This window comes from Pteropus medius, unplaced genomic scaffold (genome assembly GCF_902729225.1).
Source record: "Pteropus medius unplaced genomic scaffold, Ma_sr-lr_union100, whole genome shotgun sequence".
NCBI lineage: Eukaryota > Metazoa > Chordata > Mammalia > Chiroptera > Pteropodidae > Pteropus > Pteropus medius.
The window spans coordinates 16,377,738-16,399,160 of NW_024340692.1; the positions used below are offsets into that span (position 1 = coordinate 16,377,738).

Below are 21,423 nucleotides of genomic sequence, written 5' to 3' on the forward strand. Positions count from 1 at the left end.
CTAAAAAGTTTTTGTACACCGAAGAAAACCAACAAAACTAAAGGACAATCTACTGAATGGGAGAAGATATTCGCAAATGATACATCCATTAAGGGGTTAATATCCAAAATGTATAAGGAATTCATACAACTTAACACCAAAAGTACAAACAATCCAATTAAAAATGAGCAGAGGACTTGAATAGACATTTCTCCAAAGGTGACATATAGATGGCCAACAGACATACGAAATGATGCTCAACATCACTAATCATCAGGGAAATGGAAATTGAAACCACAATGAAATATCACCTCACACCTGTCAGAATGGCTATCAATAAATCAACAAATAAGAAGTATTTGTTGATTTGTGGAGAAAAAGGAACCCTCATACACTGTCGGTGGGATAGTAAATTAGTACAATCACCATGGAAAACATTATGAAGGTTCCTCAAAAAATTAAAAATTGGGCTGCCATACAATCCAATAATTCCACTTCGGGGTATTTAGCCAAAGAAAACAAACATTAATTTGAAAGATATAGGCATCCCTTTGTTCACTGCAGCATTACAAGTAATAGCCAAGATATAGAAGGCACTTAGGTGTTCACCAATAAATAAATGGATAAAGAAGATATAGTACACATATACACAATGGAATATTAATCAGCAACAATAAGAAAGGATGAAATACTGCCAATTATGACAACATGGATGGGTCTTTGAGAGTATCATGCTAATAAGCGAAATAAGTCAGATGGAAAAGGACAAGAATAACATGATTTCCTTCATATCTGGGATATAAAACAAAGTAACAAAACAAACTCACAGATGCAGATAACAATATGGTGGCTGCCATGGGGAAAGAGGGGTGCGAGGATGGTGAAGAGGGTAAAGAGGGTCAAATATATGGTGACAGAAGGAGACTAGACTTTGGGTGGTGAGCACACAATGCAATATACAGATGATATATTATAGAATTGTACTTTTGAAACTTATGTTATTAACCAATGTCACCCCAATAAGTTAACAAAAACAGCATGAAGATTCCTCAAAAAACTAAAAATAGATCTACCATATGACCCAGAAATTCCACTTCTTTTATTTATCAGAAGAAATCCAAACACTAATTCATAAAGATATATGCACCCCTGTGCTCACTGCAGCATTATTTACAATAGCCAAAATGTGGAAGCAACCTAGGTATCCGCATCAATAGATGAATAGATAAAGAAGATGAGGTGCATCTATACAATGGAATATTATGTGGCAATAAAACAATGAAATCCTGCCATTTGCGACAACATGGATGCGCCTAGAGGGTATTATGCTAAGTGAAATAAGTCAGGGGAAGAAATACCATATGATTTCAATTACATATGGAATCTAAAAATCCAAAACAAATGAACAAAACAAAATGAAAACAAGCTCATAGAAACAGACCAAAGGGATGGTTCCCAGAGAGGAGGGAGATGAGTGAAAAAGTAGTAAAGGGGAATATAGTCCATAATATTGTGGTCAAGTTTACATAGTGACAGATGATTACTAGAATTAGCAGGGTGGTCACATTGTAAGGTATAAAAATGTCAAAGCACTCTACCGTACACCTAAAACTAATATAATATTGTATACCAACTATACTAAAATAAAAAAATAAATGTAAACTACCAAGAAAATTTACAAGCAGTATTTAATAGAATCTTGTGGTTGAAATGGAACTTTGTGATTATTTGACACAGCCCAGCCATAACTTCCCAACCTCTCCATTGGCCACCACGTATCAAGTGCCTTTTGGGGTGCCGGGTATAGGACATAGAGCTTTCTGCCTCGGCTCTATCCAGAGGCCAGTCAGCCTCAGCTTCACTCCCAGTGATAGCAACTGCCTTTCCTTCAGTGACTACTTATTTCTTTATTCTGGTTAGAAAGCACTTCCAGGTTAAAGCAAACCTGGCTTCCATACATTTATCCAGGTTCTGGTCTTGGAGCCCTTTAGTTTCACTCATTGGGTCTCAACAAATGGCAGATTGGGCCCATGTGCTGGGGGAGGACATGAGTGTGAGTATCAGGATGTTTGATGTGGAGGGAGACTGGGAGGAGTGAAGCTTCACCTGTCTACTCACTTCATGCATTATGGTAGTTCAACCCCCAACCTGAGGGTCATGGCCACCTGTGCCAATATTGTTGATGACAGTGTCACACTTTCAGGTGTCCTAGGACTAAACTAGTATCTAATCCTTTGTTCCCATGGATAGCCTTCAGATATTCAGAGATGATTATTATGCCCCATCTCTTCGTCTTACTTTCTAGACTAAAAAGTCCAAGTCTTCAGCCATTCCCATGAGGTCCTGGATTTGGAGCCCTTTACTGGTGGATCTTCTCAGGCATGACTCAAATTGGTCAATGTTCCTCTCAGTCTGGCATTAGAGACCAGACACAGACCCGATTTGTGATTTATAGGACCAGCGGAACAGAACCATCAGCTACTTTTGTTTTTTGGTTTTAAGAAAGCAGGCCTCAAATCTAGTTAGCCTTATCATTCTATGTGAGTTTTATGTCACTGATTGACGCATCACACATCAAAGTTATAAAATTGAGCCTAAATAAAGTCCACCTTAAAGACATCTCTCCTGAAGATGTGGGCAATTTTCCATTTGCCCACTGCTGTAGCTCACAACACCTAACACTCAGGCTGTTTCTGAAAGATGATTTCTGAATAACAGTTTAAGCATGTTGTGCATTTAAGTAGGCAAATCTCTAACAAATAATAAGAGGGAACAATCTAAACTATTAAACAAAGTGGTAATAAAAATTACAAATAATAACCTCAAATTATGTGATAAAATACTCATTTTTAAATAAAATTCTTTTCTTTTTTTCTGACATAGTTTTTCTCCTAATAATTTTTGGAGTCAAGCTTTTTCAGCTTCCAAATAAAGGTGTTGGAACACATGATCTCTGATCCAGCTCCAACCTCCTTAACTATTTTGGGAGCACTAGCATATGCCAGGCATTGTGCTAAATGATATGTATGTAAGTTTTATATATTGTATATGTGTGTATACATATATGTGTACACACACACTATCTCTCCATAGAAAAGTTTACCCCTTAGAACTCCCCCTATAAAGTGGGGTTTATTGCCCCTACTTTACAGATAAAACAAATAGGATACAAAGATTAAGTAATTTCCATAATGTCCTACAGCTGTAATAATTAGGAAATCAGTAGATTTAACCTAGTGTCTGTCTCTAAAGACTGAACATAGTACCGCTTCCCCATATATATTTTAGTACAACTCTCACAGGTTGAATTAGCTGCCTCTGACCTTAAATGGTTATTATTTTAGGAAAAATACTTGCTGGACATACTTTACTCCCTGGCCACAGGGATAGTGTTTTAAACTGAACACAGCATTCATGAGTTCAAAACCATATTCAAGTTGCTCTGATTGGCTACAGGCCTGAAATACCACCGCACATCCCCAAAGCCCTGTGCACGTGAAGGACAGAAGTGTGTCTTAGCCAGCATTGCTTCCTTCCAAGTCCCTACCAGTGCTATTATTTAGTAGGAACGTGATAAGCCTTGATGTAATTAACATGTTGCAGATCCACCAGAGAAGCGTATGCTGTGCTAATCATTGCCGAAGAATCCCAACCTCATGCACTTCCACTTCGACCTGCACATTTCCCAGGCACAAGTCACTGGGAGAAATAATGTGCTTTGTGTTCCTTCTCATGAGGAGCAGTTATAAATCAATGCCAAAACCAAGTCTTACAGCCACTTTCTTTCTCTTTCTCCCAGTAAGTGAAAATGGTGACCACCTAAGCAGATGGGTGAGACATGCACACTGTCGTGGGAGAAGTTCCTCCACTCCAGAATTACTCAAAGGAATTCAGCTGAACCCCACGACGCAGAGAGTAATAATCAACTGGACTTAGGAGTTTGCGAGATATCCAGAGCCTTGGTCCATGGGCTGATCAGCAGATGTGATGTGAAAAATACCACAATATTCTGTCATTTGCTGTTGCTTGCTGAACTGTGAAGAACTGCATGAACTATATTTAAGCTGCTTTCTCTACCATTGCCAATCACCTTTTTGGACTTGAAAGTGCTATTTTCCTATTGACACTTGCATTATTTCATTTTGCATGTATCCAGTGATTATACATAAGCAACATATATAATCTGCTTATATATTTTTTAAAAACCCATCCGTGCAAAAATGGTAAATAAAGTATAAATTCTGCTTTTGCAAAATTATAATCATAGCCCATGTCATTAAAAGTTTAAATTAGTTTCATAAAAAGATCAGTACAATAGGTCTGCATATACTTTATAGATAAGTAGCTTCTATAAAGATATTTTCACTGTTTACTAGTGAAATGAAAAAAGCAAAGCTATTTATAAAAGGCCTTATGTCGTGTACATACGTTGTCTTTGAAATATTTGTGATTTAGTTTATTGCTTGTAAAAGAGAAATTATATAATTTATTTAGTAAATACTATTGTAAACTATAGTTTTATTGAGAGAAATAAAATATTTTGTTCTCAATTGTGGTACTACAGTAATTCTGATGGTTTATGGTCTTTGTATTTCCTTCCATTAATTAAAAAGAAATAACTTCAACACTCCTCATTTTTAGATATTCTAAAATCCTAAACTAACTGACTCTCATGACAGATGAAAAGGGAGAGAAAATTCTCTGGGCCCTGAGAAAAGAATCAGCAACAGGTTCTGCTCAACCTGTTCAAGACTTTCCCAAATGTCCTGGTGTACTAGTCAGCTTGTACCATGTTATGCTGTGGTAAAATGAATACATGCATACATACATACATCCCAAAATCTCTGAATAGGAAACCCAGAGCAGCTCCTATGTAGAACAGACCACTTTTATGTAGAAGGAAAAAAACTGATAGTAGAACCAAGCAATGGGAGCTCATAAAGCTTCTGCTTAAATGTGGTTTACAGTACTTATCACATTCCACTGGCCAATGCAAATGATATTGACAAGCCTGATGTCAAAGGCATGAGGAGTATACTTCTCACATAGATTGGATTCAGTAGAAAGGGGCAACAAATATTTTAATTAATGCATCTACACCATCTCATGAATATCCCAAGCAGCAGTGGCTTAAGAGGCTATATAACCACACATTGAAAAAAATCATTAGAAAGCAAAATAACCAAGGCTGCAGAAAGATATTCCTGATGAGTAAGATGCTCAGTGTAAAATACTTCAAGTGAAAGCAAGCTGAATCTTGTAAGCAAATGTGGTATTCACTTTTGTAAATATAGCCTAGAGCCACGGTCACTCAGCATAAGTAGTAATTTTGCCTGCAGAGCTGGTGCTGGGAATCTATCCTGTGTTGGCATGTCAACAGGTAATTCTACTCATGGGGGTTACTGAGGATTCTTTGCCTCTCTCGCCCTAGTATTCATCTGTATTTGCAGATACTTTCCCTCACTACAGGAGTTTACCTAGCTGGAATTCTACTTTTCGCCCTTCCATTTGTAAACCTACCCATTTATCCAAGCAGGGGTCCTTAGCCCAAGACCCACTGATTCCTAGGAGGGCCACAGATGGATAATAATAGGACTACAAAATAATATACACAAGTAGGATATGCTTTTGTGTATTTGAGGGATTTTTCTTTCGTGACGAGGAAGACTGTAATTTTCATCAAATTCACAATGACCTTGATCCATGAAATGTTAACCATTATTTTAAGACCTAATTCAAATGTTATTTCAGTGTCATGAAGCTGTCTATGATCCCCAACCCTTTACCCCAACCACCATCACCTTTGGCCAGCCTGTAGTGTCATCTCACTGGTCTCGGAAAACCTCAACACTTTGTACTTTTTTAAAATAATTGTGGCAAACTTACATACAATAGAGTGCACAATTATTAACTGTATAGTTCAATGAATTTTTATATCTGTAAACACCCATGTAACCAGCACCTCAAGCAAGATATCAAATATTTCGGGTAACCTACAGACTCTTTCATGCTTCCTCCCCATCAGTGTCATTGATGAGATTGATGCCTTCCCATCAATGCCCCCAGAATAACCACTATTATGACTTCTATCAGATTTTCCCATTCTTGAACATCATATAAATGGAATCATACAGTATACACTCTATCCGAATTTTTTTGTTCAATACTACATGAAATTCATTCATTTTGTTGTGAATAGAAGCTCATTCTTTTTCATTTCTGAGTAGTATAAATATTGTATAAATATTCCAAAATTTTCTACTCAATTGCTGATTGACATAGCTTCCCATTTGGGGCTATAAACATGCACATTGAAAGATGAATGATGAGAATCCCAGACTTCTTCCTCCACCCAGCTCCCAGATGCAGACAGTTTGACTTCAAGCACCCATACTGGACGTGGAAGAATTTTCTGAGAAGGAAAATCATTCCTAGGAATTAGGTGATCATCCCCTAATTTGCCTAGAATAGCCTGAGTTTATTCCTGACACTCAGGCAATATAACAGTATTGGCTCTCAAAAATCTTCCATTTTGGACCACAAATTATATGGTTACCTTACCAAAGGGGAAAATTTAAAGATCATAACATATTGGAAATTCCCCAACAATTGCCTAAGCCAGAGTGCCCTACAATGGAGTTCAGCTACAACACCTCCCCTCCACCCCCTGCAGTGCTCTCAGCATTTAGTCCCCACTCCTAATGAACAACCAACCAAGGATCACAAGCTATCAAAGGAAATTCTCTAAAATGAGACTGAAATGTACAAACAAAATTGCTGCTGGGAGAAACAAGGATATAATAAGTGAACTTAAAAACAAAAATTACCATTACATCTTCAGAAACAAATAATATGGCATCCACAAAACAAGATGCTATTACAAAAATCTACATTCAGGAAACATAAGAGCTCTTGGAAATAAAAGTATGATAGCAGAAATTAGAAACTAAGAGGCTGATTGGAAGATAAGGTTGGGGAAATATCCCAAAGAGATTAAAAATGGGATAAAAGAAATTATAAACTTGAAGACCATTCCATTTGATCCAATATTTAAATATGACTTTCTGAAATAGAAAACAGAGAAGATGGAGGTGAGGAACCCTTCAAACAAATAAGAAAACTTCTCAGAACTAAAGCACAGGTATTTCCAAATTGAAAAGTACTCTGAGTGTTCAGCACAATGGATGAAAATGAACCTGACCATGCGATTTCAGACCACGAGGGATGATAAGATTCTACAAGATTTGGGGGAGTAAAAACTAATTTTATATAAAGGGCTCAAGGGTGAGAATTATACCAAATTATTCAGTGGCAGCATTGTAAGCTAGAAACCAATAAGCTATGACTTAAAAATTCTGAAAGAATTTTATTTCCAATTTATAATTCTATGCCCTGTTTATTAGGTTTCTCCAGAGAAATAGGAGACACACAGACATAGATACTTCAAATTTTTAAGAACTTGGCTCATACAGTTTTCAGGGAAGGCAAGACTGAAATTCACAGGACAGTTTGGCAGGCTGGAAACGGTCTTGAGACAGAATTTCTTATTTTCTAGGAACCTTCAGTTTTTGTTAAGGCCTTCACTTGATTGGATGAGGCCCGCCCACATTATCAAGTGTAATCTCCTTTACTTAAACTGATTATGGACTTTACCCACATCTACAAAATATTTTTACAGCAATTCCTAGATAATATATTTGATTAAATAATTAGATGCTCTACCTTAGCCAAGATGATATATAAAATTAACAATCACACCCAGGAAAACTAATTGAATGTGAGGATAGAATAAATTTACCTATGCAAAAATCATTTTTATCTTCCCTTTATCTGAAAGATCCAAAAACATGTGTTTTACCAAAATGAGATAGAAAGCCAAGAAAGTTAAAGCCATGAAAGAGCCATAAGATCCAGAAAATGAGAGATCAACACAAGAGGGAGGTGAAGGGAATCCCCAGGATAGAGGTAAAGGGAAATCTCAAGATGGCAACTATAGAGGGTATCTAGAAATCAATCAGTCCAGACTGGAGCAGAATGGCTCTGGGTACGACTTCTCCAAGAAGATGAAGATACCCAAGGGATTTATACAATGAGGAAAGATTTTAACTCTAGATGTTCTAGATTTTATCATGGAGCAGCAAAAAAAAAAAAGGACATTAGCAGAAAAACTGGCAAAATCTGAATAGAGTCTGGAATTAACAGTGTTATACAAAGGTTAATCTCTTCATTTTGACAAATGAATCATAGCTATATTATTTCAGCCTTAAGAGAAACTAGGTAAAGGGTATACAGGAACTCTGTTCTATCTTTGCAAATTTTCTATAAATCTAAAATTATTCTCCCCAAAAAGTTCATTAAAACTGAAAAATAAATGGACAAATACACGCTTCGAAGAAAATATACAGATGGCAAACAAGCACAAAAAAAGCTGCTCAACATCATTAGTAAAAAACTACAATGCAAAGTAAAACTACAATGATATACCACTATATTAAAATGGCTAATTTTTAAATTGACAATACCAAATGCTGGTGAGACTATAAAGCAACTCTCATACTCTGCTGGTAAAAATGCAAAGTGCCACTCTGGAATGCCACTCTGATACAATTGTCACTTTCTTAACCAAGTTAAGCACACCCTTATCATATGACCAAGCATCTCTACTCATGGTATATATTCTAAAATATTGAAAACTTGTACATAAAAAACTTGTTCATGGATGCTTATAGCAGCTTTATTAACTATCGACAAAAACTGAAAACAACCCTAATGTCTCACAGTGGGCAAATGGATAAACAAACTGGTCCATTCATACAATGGAATGCTATGCAGCAATTAAAAGGAAAGAACTAGTGATACACTCAACAATATGGATGAATATAAAAGACACCGTGCTGAGTGAAAAAGCAGTCACTTACTGTATGGATCCATTTATATGACATTCTGGCAAAGGCCAAATGATGGGACTAGAAAACAGGTCAGTATTGTCAATGGTTGAGGTTGGGGGAAGGGATTGACTACAAAGGGGCAGCATGACAAAATTTGGAGAGTGATGGAACTATTCTGTACCCTGATTGTGGTGGCAGTTACTCAAAACTACATAGATGTTAAAACTCATAGAAATGCTCACCAAAAGAATGAAATTCAGTTTTACTGTATACAAATTTAAAAAAATTTTGGACTAGAAACATACCTTAAAATGAATTATTATAACTCTAAGATGTTTATGTAAGCCTTATGGTAACCACAAATAAAAACATAATAAATATACAAAAGATAAATATATCTAAGTGTACCACTACAGAAAATCACAAAGAAAGGGAACAAGAAGAAAGGAACCAAGGAAATACGAAAGAGCTGGAAAACAATTAACAAAATTTCATTAAGCCCATATCTGTCAATAATTACTTTAAATGTAAATTGCCTAATTTCTCCAATCAAAAGGCATAGAGTAGCTGAGTTACTAAATATAACAATAATAAGATCCAACTATATGACTAACTTTAGCTTTAAGGACACAGAGACTGAAAATGAAGGGATAGAAAAAGATTCTATGGAAATGGAAACCAAAAGAAATCTGGGTAGTTATACTTAAATTGGACAAAACACTTTAATACAAAGATTGCAATACAAAACAAAAAAGGTCATTATGATAAAGGCATCAATCTAACAAGAGAATATAACATTTGTAAATATATATGCACCCTACTTAGAAGCAGCTAAATCTATAAAGCAAATATTAACAGAAATAGACAGCAATACAATATTAGTAAGGAACTTCAACACCCCACTTTCATCAATGGATAGATCATCCAGACAGAAAATCAATAAGGAAACACTGGACTTAAAGTACACATCAGATTAGATGAACTTAATATTTACAGATCATTCCATTCAAAAACAGAATACACATTTTTCTCAAGTATACATAGAACATACGTTATGCCACAAAACATGCTTTAATAATTTTAAGAAGACTGAAATCATATCAAGCATCTTTTCTAGCCACAATGGTGTGAAACTAGAAATCAATTACAATAGAAAAGTGGAAAATTCACAGACATGTGGCAATTAAACAACATGCTCCTAAACAACCAATAGGTCAAAAAATAAATCAAATCAAAAAAATATCTTGAGACAAATGAAAATGGAAATAAAATACAACATACCAAACTTATGAGATGCAGCAAAAGTGGTTCTAAGAGAGAATTCATAGCAATAAATGCCTATGTTAATAAAAAAAAAAATAACTCAAACAACCTAACTTTATACCTCATAGAACTAGAAAATTAAAAGCAAAGCCCAAAGTTAGCAGAAGGAAGGACATAAAGATCAGAGTAGAAATAAATGAAATAGAGACTGAAAGACAATAGAGGAGATCAATAAAACTAAAAGCTATTTAAGATAAAATACACAAACTTTTAGCTTGACTTACCAAAAAAAGAAGTCAAAAATAAAAATAGAAATGAAAGAGATGCTACAACGGATACCACAGAAAGACAAAGGATCATAAGAGACTACTAAGGATGATTGTACACTAACAAATAGGACAACCTAGAAAAAAATGAATAAATTCCTAGAAAGATGCAACCTTCCAAGACTGAATCTTGAAGAAATAGAAAATCTGAATGGATAAATTACCAGTAAGGAGACTGAATTAGTAACCAAAACCTCCCAACAGACAAGTTCAAAACCAGATGACTTCACTGGTTAATTATACCAAACGTTCAAAGAAGAATTGATACCCATTCTCCTCAAACTCTTCCAACATATAAAAGAGGAGTGAACACTTCTGAATTGATTTCACTATACCATTATTACCCTGATACCAAAAACAAACAAGGACTCTACAAGGAAAGAAAATACAGACCAATATTCCTAATAAACATAATTGCAAAAATCTTCAACAAAATATTAGCAAACCAAATTCAACAATACATTAAAAGGATCATATACCATAATCAAGTGGGGTTTATTCCAGGGATGCGAGAATGGTTCAACATCTACAAATCAATCAATATGATACACCACATTAATAAAATGAAGGATAAAAATGACATGATCTTCCCAGTAGCCACAGAAAAAACATTTAACAAAATTCAACATCCTTTCCTGGTAAAAACTTTCAACAAATTAGATATAGAAGGAAAGTACCTCAACATAATAAAGGACATATATAAGAAGCCCACAGCTAATATCATACTCAACGGTGAAAAACCAAAAGTTTTTCCTCTAAGACAGTGGTCCCCAACTTTTTGGGACCAGTGCTCCCATGAGAATCTAATGCCTGATGATCTGAGGTGGAGCTGAGGCAGTGATGCTAGCGCTGGGGAGAAGCTGCAAATACAGATGAAGCTTTGTTTGCTCGCCCGCCGCCCACCTCCTGCTGTGCAGCCCGGTTCCTAACAGGCCACAGACCGGTACCGGTCCACAGCCCGGGGATTGGGGGACCCCTGCTCTAAGATCAGTACCAAGACAAGGATGTTTACTATCAGGCAAGAAAAATAAATAAAAGGCATCCAAGTCAGAAAAAAGTAAAAGTGCCTCTATTTGTAGATAACATTATATATAGAAAACCCTAAAGACTCCACCTAAAAAACTGTTAGAAGCAATAAATAAATTCGGTAAAGTTTCAGGATACAAAAATCAATATACAAAAACTGGTTGCATTTCTATACACTAATAATGAACTGTGAGAAATAAAAATTAAGAAAAAATGTACAATTACATCAAAAAGAATAAAATATATAAGAAAATTTAATCAAGGAGGTAAAAAACCTGTACATTCAAAACTGTGAGACATTAATTGAAGAAAATGAAAAAGACATAAACAAATGAAAAAATATTTTGTGCCCATGGAAAAATACTGTTAAAATGTCCATAATACCCAATTGATCTACAGATTCAATATAATCAATACCAAAATTCTAGTGACATATTTTACAGAAATAAAACAATCTTAAAATATGTATGTAATCACAAAAGACCCCAAACAGCCAAAGTAATCTTGAGAAAGAACAAATTTGAAGTTATCACATTTCCTGATTTCAAACTATATTACAAAACTATAGTTATCAAAACAGTATGGTATTGGCATAGATGAATGAAAGGTAACAGAGAACCGAGAAATAAACCCACATATATACGGTCAATTAATTTATGACAAGGGAGGAAAGAATACAATGGGAACAGAACAGTCCCTTCAATAAGTGTGCTGGAAAAACTGAACAGCCACATGCAAAAGAATACAACTAGAGTACTATCTTATACCATACACAAATAATAATCAAAATGAATTAGACTTAAATATAAGACCTGAAACTATAAAACTCCTAAAAGAAACATAGATGGTAAGCTCCTTGACATTGGTCTTAGTGATAACTTTTTAGGTATGGAAGTTCCTCAAAAAACTAAAAATAGAATTGCCATGTGATCCAGCAATTCTACTTCTGAGTATTTGTCCAAAGTAAAGGAAAACACTAATCTTTGAAAAGATATATGCACCCATGGGCACTGCAGCATTATTTACAATAGCCAAGGCATGAAAACATCCTAAATGTTCACTGATGGATAAATGGATAAGGAACATGTGGTATATATATACAATAGAATACTGCTCAGCCAAATAAAAGAATGAAACCTTGCCATTTGCAACAACATGGATATGCCTTGAAGGCATTATGCTGAGATAAGTCAGAGAAAGACAAATGCTGTATGATCTCACTTAAGTGGAACCTAAAAATCAAAACAAACAAAAAATCAAGCTCATAGATATAGAGACTAGATTGGTAGTTGCAGGTATTTGGGCATCAAAATAGGTGAAGGGAATCAAAAGGTACAAACTTCCAGGTGTAAGATAAATAAGTGCTAGGGATGTGATGTATGACATGATGATCACAGTTAACTGCTACATGGTTTATATGAAAGTTGTTAAGAGAGTAAATCCGAAGAGCTCTCATCTAAAGAAAAAAATATATATCGTTTTTCTTTTTTTTCTATTATATGAGATGATGAATGTTAATTAAACTTATTGTGGTAATCATTTCATGATATATGTAAGTCAAATCATTACGTTGTATACCTTCAACTTACACAGTGCTATATATCACAAAACTGGTGGGAAAAGATCTCAAACAACCTTATTTTACACCTCAAGGAACTAAAACAAGAAATTATGCCCAAAGTTAGAAGAAAGTAAATAATAAAGATCAGCAGAAAAATGAAAGAGACTAGAAAAACAGAAAAAACAATCAACAAATCTAAGAGCTGTTTTTTGAAAAGCTAAACAAAATGACTCAACATTAGCTAAACTAAGAAATAAAGAGAAGACTCAAAATTAGAAATGAAAGAGGAGACATTATAACTGATACTGCAGAAATACAAAGGATCATAAAAGACTACTGTGAATAATTATATGCCAACAAATTAGGTAACCTAGAAAAAAATAGATAAATTCCTAGAAACATACAACTTACCAAGATGGAATCAGTAAGAAATAGAATATCTGGACAGATCAATAATAAGTAAAAACATTAAATCAGTAATCAAAAACCTCCCAACACAGAAAACCTCAGAACCAGACAGCTTCACTGGTGAATTCTCCCAAAGTTTAAACAGGATTTAATGCTAATACTTCTCAAACTCTCCTCCAAAAATGAAGAGGGAACACTTCAAAACTTATTCTATGAGGCCAGCATTACCCTGATACCAAAGCCAAATAAGGACACTACAAGAAAAATATAAAGCAATATCCCTGATGAATATACATGTAAAAATTCTCAACAAAATATTAGCAAGCAATTCAATAATGCATTAAAAGGATTACAACTTTTTTATGACCAAATGGAATTTATCCCTGGGATGCACACCTTCTTTATGACCAAGTAGAATTTATCCCTGGGTTTAACCTATGCAAATCAATAAATTAAAAATAAAAATCACATGATCATCTCAGTAGATGCAGATAAAAGCATTTGACAAAATACAACATCCTTTCATGACAAAACCCTCAACAGATAGGGTATAGAAGGAACAAAATAATAAAGGCCATATAGGACAAAATAATAAAGGCCATATAGGACAAACACACAGCTAATATTATACTCAACAGTGAAAGTTTTTCCTCTAAGATCAAGGCAAGGGTGCCCACTCTCACCAATCTTATACTATCAGAAGTCCTAGTCAGAGCAATTAGATGAGACAAAGAAATAAAAGGCATCTAAATCAGAAAGGAAGAAGTAAAATTGTCACAGATGATATGATCTTATACGTAGAAAATCTCAGACAACCAAAAAACTGTTGGAACTAATCAACGAATTCAGTAAAGTTGCCAGATATAAAATCAACATACAGATATCAGTTGCATTTCTATACACTGACTATGAAACATCTGAAAAAGAAATAAAGAAAATTATCCCATTCGCAATGAATCAAAAACAGGAAAATATATAGGAATAAATTTAATTAAGGAAGTGAAAGACCTGTGCGACAAAAATAAAAACTTTGTTGAAAGAAAATAAAGATGACACAAACAAATGGAAAAATATCCCATGCTCATGGAAGAATATTAAAATGTCAATTCTACCCAAAGACATCTACACTCAGTGCAATTCCTATCAAAATATCAATGGCATTTTTCACAGAAATAGAAAAACAATTCTAAAAATTGTATGGAACCACAGACTCCTAGTAGCCAAAACTATCATGAGAAAGAAAATCAAAGCCAGAGGCATCGCACCTCCTGATTTCAAACTACACTATAAACCTATAGTAACTTAAACAGTATGGTACTACATAAAAACAGACATAGAACAGAATAGAGCACCCAGAATTAAATCCATGCATATATAGTCAACTAATATTTGACAAATATGCTAAAAACAACCAATAGGGAAAGACAGTCTCTTCAATAAAGGGTTTTGGGAAAACTAGATAGCCACAAGCAGAAAATGAAACTGGACCCTATTTTACACTACTTACAAAATTAACTCAAAATGGATCAAAGACTTAAACATAAGCCCTAATACCATAAAGCTCCTAGGGGGGAAAAAAAAAAAACATGGGAAAGAATCTCCTTGACATTGTCCTCAACAATAATTTTCTGGATATAATACCAAAGTACAAATAGCAGAAACAAAAAATCAACATATGGAACTATATCAAACTGAAAAGCTTCTGCACAGCAAAAGAAACAATCAACAAAATGAAAACCTACAAAGTGGAAAAAATATGTTCGCAAACCATGTATCAGATAAGGGGTTAACATCCAAAATATATAAATATATAAATATTGTATCATACAGCGCAACAGCAAAAATATAAATAATGCAATTAAAATATGGGCAGAGGAAATGAATAAACATTTTTTCAAAGAAGACATCCAAATGGCTAACAGGACATGAAAAGGTGCTCGATGTCACTAATCAGGGAACTGCAAATTGAAATCACAAAGAGGTACCATCCCATTCCTATTAGAATAGCTATTTCAAAAAGGCAAGTGATAACAACTGCTTGTGAGGATGTGAGAAAAGGAGACCTTTGTGACTGCTGCCGAGAAAGCACACTGGTATGGCCACTGTGGAAAACAGTGTGGACATTCCTCAAAAAATTAAAAATAGAACTTCCAATATGATCCAGCAATTCTACTTTTGGATATTTATCCAAAGGAAATGAAATCAGTATTTCAAAAAGATATTAAAAAAATATTTTAAAAAAGATATCAGCACCCACACGGTTATGGCAACATTATTTACAATAGCCAAGATATGGAAACAACCTAAGTGTCTATTGATGGATGAATGGTTTTTAAATGTGATACACACACACACACACACAGATATAATTCGGCCATGAAAAAGAAGGAAATTGTGCAATCTGCAACAACAGGGATAAACTTTGAGGGCATTATGCCAGGTGAAATAAGTCAGAGCAAAAACAAATACTATATGATCTCACTTATATGTAGTATCAAAAAAAATCTAACTCACAGAATCAGAGAACAGATTGGTGCTTGCCAGAGGCAGAGTGTGGGGGAGTGGGGGTGTGAGTAAATGGGTAAAGGTGGTCAAAACGTACAAACTTCCAGTTATACAATAAGTAAGTCCTGGGAATGTAATGTTCAGCATGGTGATTAGTTAACAATACTGTATTGTATATCTGAAAGCTGCTAAGAAAGTAAATCTTAAAAGTCTCATAAGAAAAACATTCTATCTATATGAGGTAACAGATGTTAACTAAACTTATTGTGGTAATCAATTCACAACATATACATATACCAAACCATTATGTTGTACAGCTAAAACTAATGCCATGTTATATGTCAATTATATCTCATTTAAAAAGAACATATTTCCTTTCTTCTGCTTACTTTGGGTTTAATGTGCTCCTTAAGTTTCTTAAGGTGGAAACTGGGGTCATTAATTTGAAATTTTTCTTCTTTTCTAATACAAGCATTTAGTGCTATAAATTTCCTTCTACATATTGTTTTAGTGGCATCTCACTAATCTGATATTTTGGTTTCATTTTCATTCAGTTCAAAATATTTTCTAAGTTCCCTTTTGATTTCTTCTCTGATCCATGGGCTATTTAAGTGTATTATTTCATTGCCAAATATTTGGGAATTTTTCAACAATTTTCCTGTTGTTGATTTTTAATTTAATTCCATTGTAATTAAAGAACATGCTTTATAAGACTTGAATCCTTTTAAATTTACTGGGACTGGTTTTATGGCCCAGCATATGGTCTATCTTGACTTTCCATTTGTACATTATAAAAACAAACCATAGGAATTTATGAGGTGTCAGTGTGTAAGTAATGGGCCCTCCTCCATCACTCCCTCAAGCCACCATGTCAGTCCAACAACACCCAACAGGAAAAGAGAGCCGGCATGCACTCAGCGCTTACACTGTGAGTTCTAAACTACCCTCTCCAGTCGGTTTTATACAATAGATTGTGTCCTACATCTCAAACACCTAGCTACAGACACATCCACTTATCCTCCCATTTTCTCTTCATCTTGCCCTTTAAGTAAACACAATACCCTTTTATCCAGCCCTGTAGGCTGGAACCAAACAAAATGGAGAGGAATTCCCTATTAGAAGTTTTCTACTGTGGTTGTGAATTCTTTATAGTCAACTAAGCAAATGTTGGTCGAGCAAGTTTATACTGTGTACAAGATCTGGTTCTGAGCTTATGGTTAATGTTGGGCCAATAAACAGGGATTGGTATATTCAGAGAGGGTCAAATTGAGGGGAAGAGGAAAAAGGAAAGATTTAGTGTTGATGACAAGAGGAGCCCAACTTCCACAAAAGGGAAACCCACATTCTCTCAAGAAGATCATAGCAGGGGGTCAATCACCTGTGTTTTGGGTCAAGGCAGTCCCCTGGTAGATAGGAATTCTAAGTCTTCCCCACAGAACAACCTTAGAGATCTCCTTATCACTTTGATCACAGTAAGTCAGCTAAAATTCTGCTCATCTTTAACTTATCTCAAGATTATTCACTAGAATTGATACACAAATTGCAAATACTCCTAAGTTAACCTCTTAGCAGTGGTTCTATGCCTTGGAAGTGGGACTGTTTAGAAGCAGCCACGTGCCACTACATGACAAGTTCATATGGCATCAGTCCCTGAAGTTCAAGCCAAAAAACCACAGGGGTCTGGAGCGAGCGTAGCATACTAGAAACATCACCATGCTTTGTTTATAGGTCAGAACGTCAAGTATTTAGCTGTCCCAGAACCAGCACAGAGTAATTACACTATTTCTCTCCATTTTCCTTTATGCTTTCTTCGTGGTCTGGGGATCAGAGGAGTCCTTGACATGCCTAAGGGAATGCGGATCCCTTTACATTCAGATAAACCCTTTTATCTGATTGGAAAAGATTGAAGTAACACAATGTCCTCTTAGAGCTTGGCTCTGGAGCCAAATGAGACTTGAGAGTGAGTCTTGCTTCCTGAGTGCCCATTAGAAAACCATCAAGTCATCCTCCTAGCCAAAAATTGCTCACACCAGCTGATGCTCCTCTTTACTACTTATGTAGTTGTTTCTCAGTAGCTAATGGTATAAGAAGGCTTAAAGGCATACCTTGGAGGGTTTGGTTCCAGACCTCCATAATGAAGTGAGTTGTAATCTTTGCTTGTTGAGGGTCTTGCCTTCAATTTGTAAAAAACGCAACATCTGTGAAGCACAAAAAAGCAATGCTCAGTAAAAAGAGGTATGCCTATATATTATTCAATTCTACCTTCCTCTCTATCTACAAAATATTCTATGAGAATGAAGAATACGCTCAGAACTCAAACAAAACTGCAAATGTCTCTCTCCCTATGCAACACTGCATGTTCTGTTCCAGAGAAATACTTATTATAACCAGATTTCGACAAGCCAGCTTCTGGTTTATTTCCATTAGCAGAATAATGGGGAACATCACTGAATACCAGCTTTCTACGTCAAATTTTTAAACAGCAAGGATATTTATACATGTTGATTTTAAAAAATTGGCATGGCCTCTGTTATGTGAAAGAGGAAAATATTATGGGAGTCAGGAAGTCTAGAAGATGGAGAAAGAGTTCACTAATAGGACCTATAAAGAAGTACATTTCTTAACAAAAATCTTGGCAATCATCCATCCATTGGTACCACTGATTTTGGCATAATATTTGCAGCCATGGGTTAATGCACAAAATAATCAGCATAGTAATGTTGTCAGGACACAAAAAGGAAGCAGTACAGAAATAGGCCCCACTTGTTTATTTAAGAGCATTTTTTTATTTTTTAATACATAAGAAACTGTTAACGGTTACCTCTAGGAAATAGCACTAGATTAGACAAATGTATATTAAAAGAAGGGACATGTTTTTCATTTTATAAACTTCTGAGCTGCTTAATGCTATGAATTACTTAGTAAAATAGCAATAAGGTAGAGCTGTTAAGTTTTAAAATCATAAAGACCTATAAATTAAGTGATGCCAGTAAGTCATTTGCGTGTGAAGAGAGTTACATTAATGTGTATATTTGTACATATATATTTACATATACACCTGAAAGCACAAAAAATATCTGTAAAAACACACCATAACCCAGTAGTACTTACCTCTGGGGATGAGAGTAGGAGGAACAAGGTAATATTTAACATTCTTCATTATTTGGTTTTTTGCAAATGTATTCACTTATGTGCTACTTAATAGTTAATATCATTTAAACCAGTAAACATTTAATGCTGGCGTAATATTTAAACCAGTAAAAAGGGGAGAATTTTTATAAAATCTTTTTTCCCCTATTTTGGAAGTTCTCCTCCTCCTCCTGGTAACAGCACTCTGAGGGACTGCTCTGACCACATTTTATCTGATTCAATCACAGGGACTACCCCCAACACACACACACCTGAGTCAAGGTCAGGGGTGGGCACATGACCCAAGGTAGGCCAATCAGTTATCTCTCTCAGGAATTTGAATCATGAGCAGAAACACATGGGGACTCTGGAGGCATTTATAAATGAGTCATACTAAGACAGCATCTTAAAAGGCATCCCACGTGTTTCTGAGGCTATTAACCAATACATTTCCTGGGCTCCTGTCTTTCTGAGTTCTGGCTTTTCAATTCTTTCTTTATGTGTCCTTCCAATAAATTCCATTTTTGAAAACAAAACGAATGGAAAGAGAGAGTAACAAATTTATTGAAAACAATAATGAACTCAGGACTGATCACATGGAGTCCATGTTTCCTCTAAGACATTCAGATGGAAATGTCTAATATATTATTGGAAATATGGGTTTGGAACTCAGTAGAGAATAAGAATCGGTGGCACAGACTTAAGAGGTATGAGAATTCTAACCAAAGTATGTGATCCAAGAGAGACAACAGAGTCAAGGATGGGGCTGTGGGAAACACCACCATTTGAGGAAGAAGGGAGAAGTATCAGACACTGTCATTTGCCCACCATAATTGTGTCTAGTGAGGCCTGCCATCCTCAATATTTCTGAGATCTTGAAGGTAATTTCTTGCGTATACCTATCAACTGGGTATTGTCACATGGTTGCAATGGGACTGCACATGTATGATACCTAGTCATTATCATATAACATATAGACAGAGTAGCCGGGTGACTGAATAAGAAATCACACACAGGACAAGATGTTAGATCCTGATAGTGTGGACTGTGTAGGGAGCTTTTGTAACCATTTAAGGTAAAACAGCATATGAGGTGCTCAGTGACCCCTTTTCATGACATAACAATCCACATTCCATGACAAAGAGTTGGGGTCCTCGAGAGAAACAATAGCAGAGCACTGATGTTTTCCTTCGGAGGTCCATCTAAGGCACTTGACATCTGGTGATACAGCACACCTGCCAATTAACACTAGCAAAGACCCCCAGGTGGAGCAGAACACACAACTTTTTTGCTAAAATATGCCATATTAAATCAGAGGTCTAAAAATAATAAATAAACTGGCATTTAATCAATCAATCAATCAGCGGTCATAAACTGATGCTCACCAAGCCCAGTTCAGTCTTAACTGCACATTGGAATCACCTGGAACATTAAAAAATACTCATGACTCACCCTGCCTCCTAAGATTCTGATTTAATTGGCCAGACGTGTGCCTTGGACTTTTAAAAGCTCCCCAGGTGATCCTATGAACAGCCAAGGTTTAGAACCACTGAATGAGCCCATAAATGTTTTGTGTGACCTGTATTACAGTGGCCTGTACAGTATATTTAAATTTTGAAGTTATTTTCCAATAATTAAAAGTTAGTCAATTTCATATACCCAAAATCATCCAGATTTCAGGCTTTCATTGGAATATCTGTACACAGTAGGCCTACATTCCCACAGGACACTATTCAACTGTGCTGAGTTGCAGCCATACCTGATATAAACATTTTCTCTGCACTCCACAATCCTCCTCCACTCATCCCACTATCACCACTACAGGGCGATGACAGTTGCTGCTTATCTTCCTACTTACACTGTGGCTTTCTTTATATCAGTGTGAAGAGAACTGAAATACTAGTGCTTATCACTGTGTCTCTAACAGAAGCAGGAAAGCAAAAGGCAGTCCAAGACAGCCATCTGTTTCATAGGGCCTGCCACTCATTTACAGTACTTGCCTGTTCCCTACAGCATTTGGGTGTGTGCCCTTGGTTTAAATCTAACCACATTTTCCCAGCAGGAGTACCAAAATGCCTCACAGCCTATAGAGCAAAGAGCTGAGAAATGAGAGCTCCCAACTCTAATTATCTCAATAATTAGATGACTCTCTAATACAACAGAAAGCTACATAAAAACAGTGAGAAAAAAAGGGGCCACGCAATGACACCAGAGACTGACTTCCAAAATTAAGGAAATACAAGAAGTTTGAGAATTTGTATTCATTATAAGGGACAAAAGGATCTGGAGCCAAATCTGACTTGTGAGGTATAGAAATGCCTAAACTAGAGTCAAAAAA

At 35.6% G+C, this 21,423-nt stretch overlaps 1 protein-coding gene and 1 long non-coding RNA gene across 3 annotated transcripts in view; one reads left to right on the plus strand and one right to left on the minus strand.

Moving 5' to 3' along the window:
* Nucleotides 1-4,240, plus strand: part of PIP5K1B (phosphatidylinositol-4-phosphate 5-kinase type 1 beta) — a 281,846-nt gene extending 277,606 nt beyond the window's left edge. For both annotated transcript variants that reach the window (XM_039836622.1, XM_039836692.1), the window contains one exon: nt 3,779-4,240. In XM_039836622.1, the coding sequence (XP_039692556.1) occupies nt 3,779-3,781 (3 nt within the window). In that variant the 3' untranslated portion in view covers nt 3,782-4,240. The remainder of the gene's footprint in view (nt 1-3,778) is intronic.
* The window catches only part of LOC120582020 (uncharacterized), a 40,535-nt gene extending 22,416 nt beyond the window's left edge, over nt 1-18,119 (minus strand). The window contains exon 1 of the long non-coding RNA XR_005647441.1: nt 18,062-18,119. This is a non-coding gene — a long non-coding RNA (uncharacterized LOC120582020). The remainder of the gene's footprint in view (nt 1-18,061) is intronic.
* Between the last annotated feature and the right edge of the window lie 3,304 nt (nt 18,120-21,423).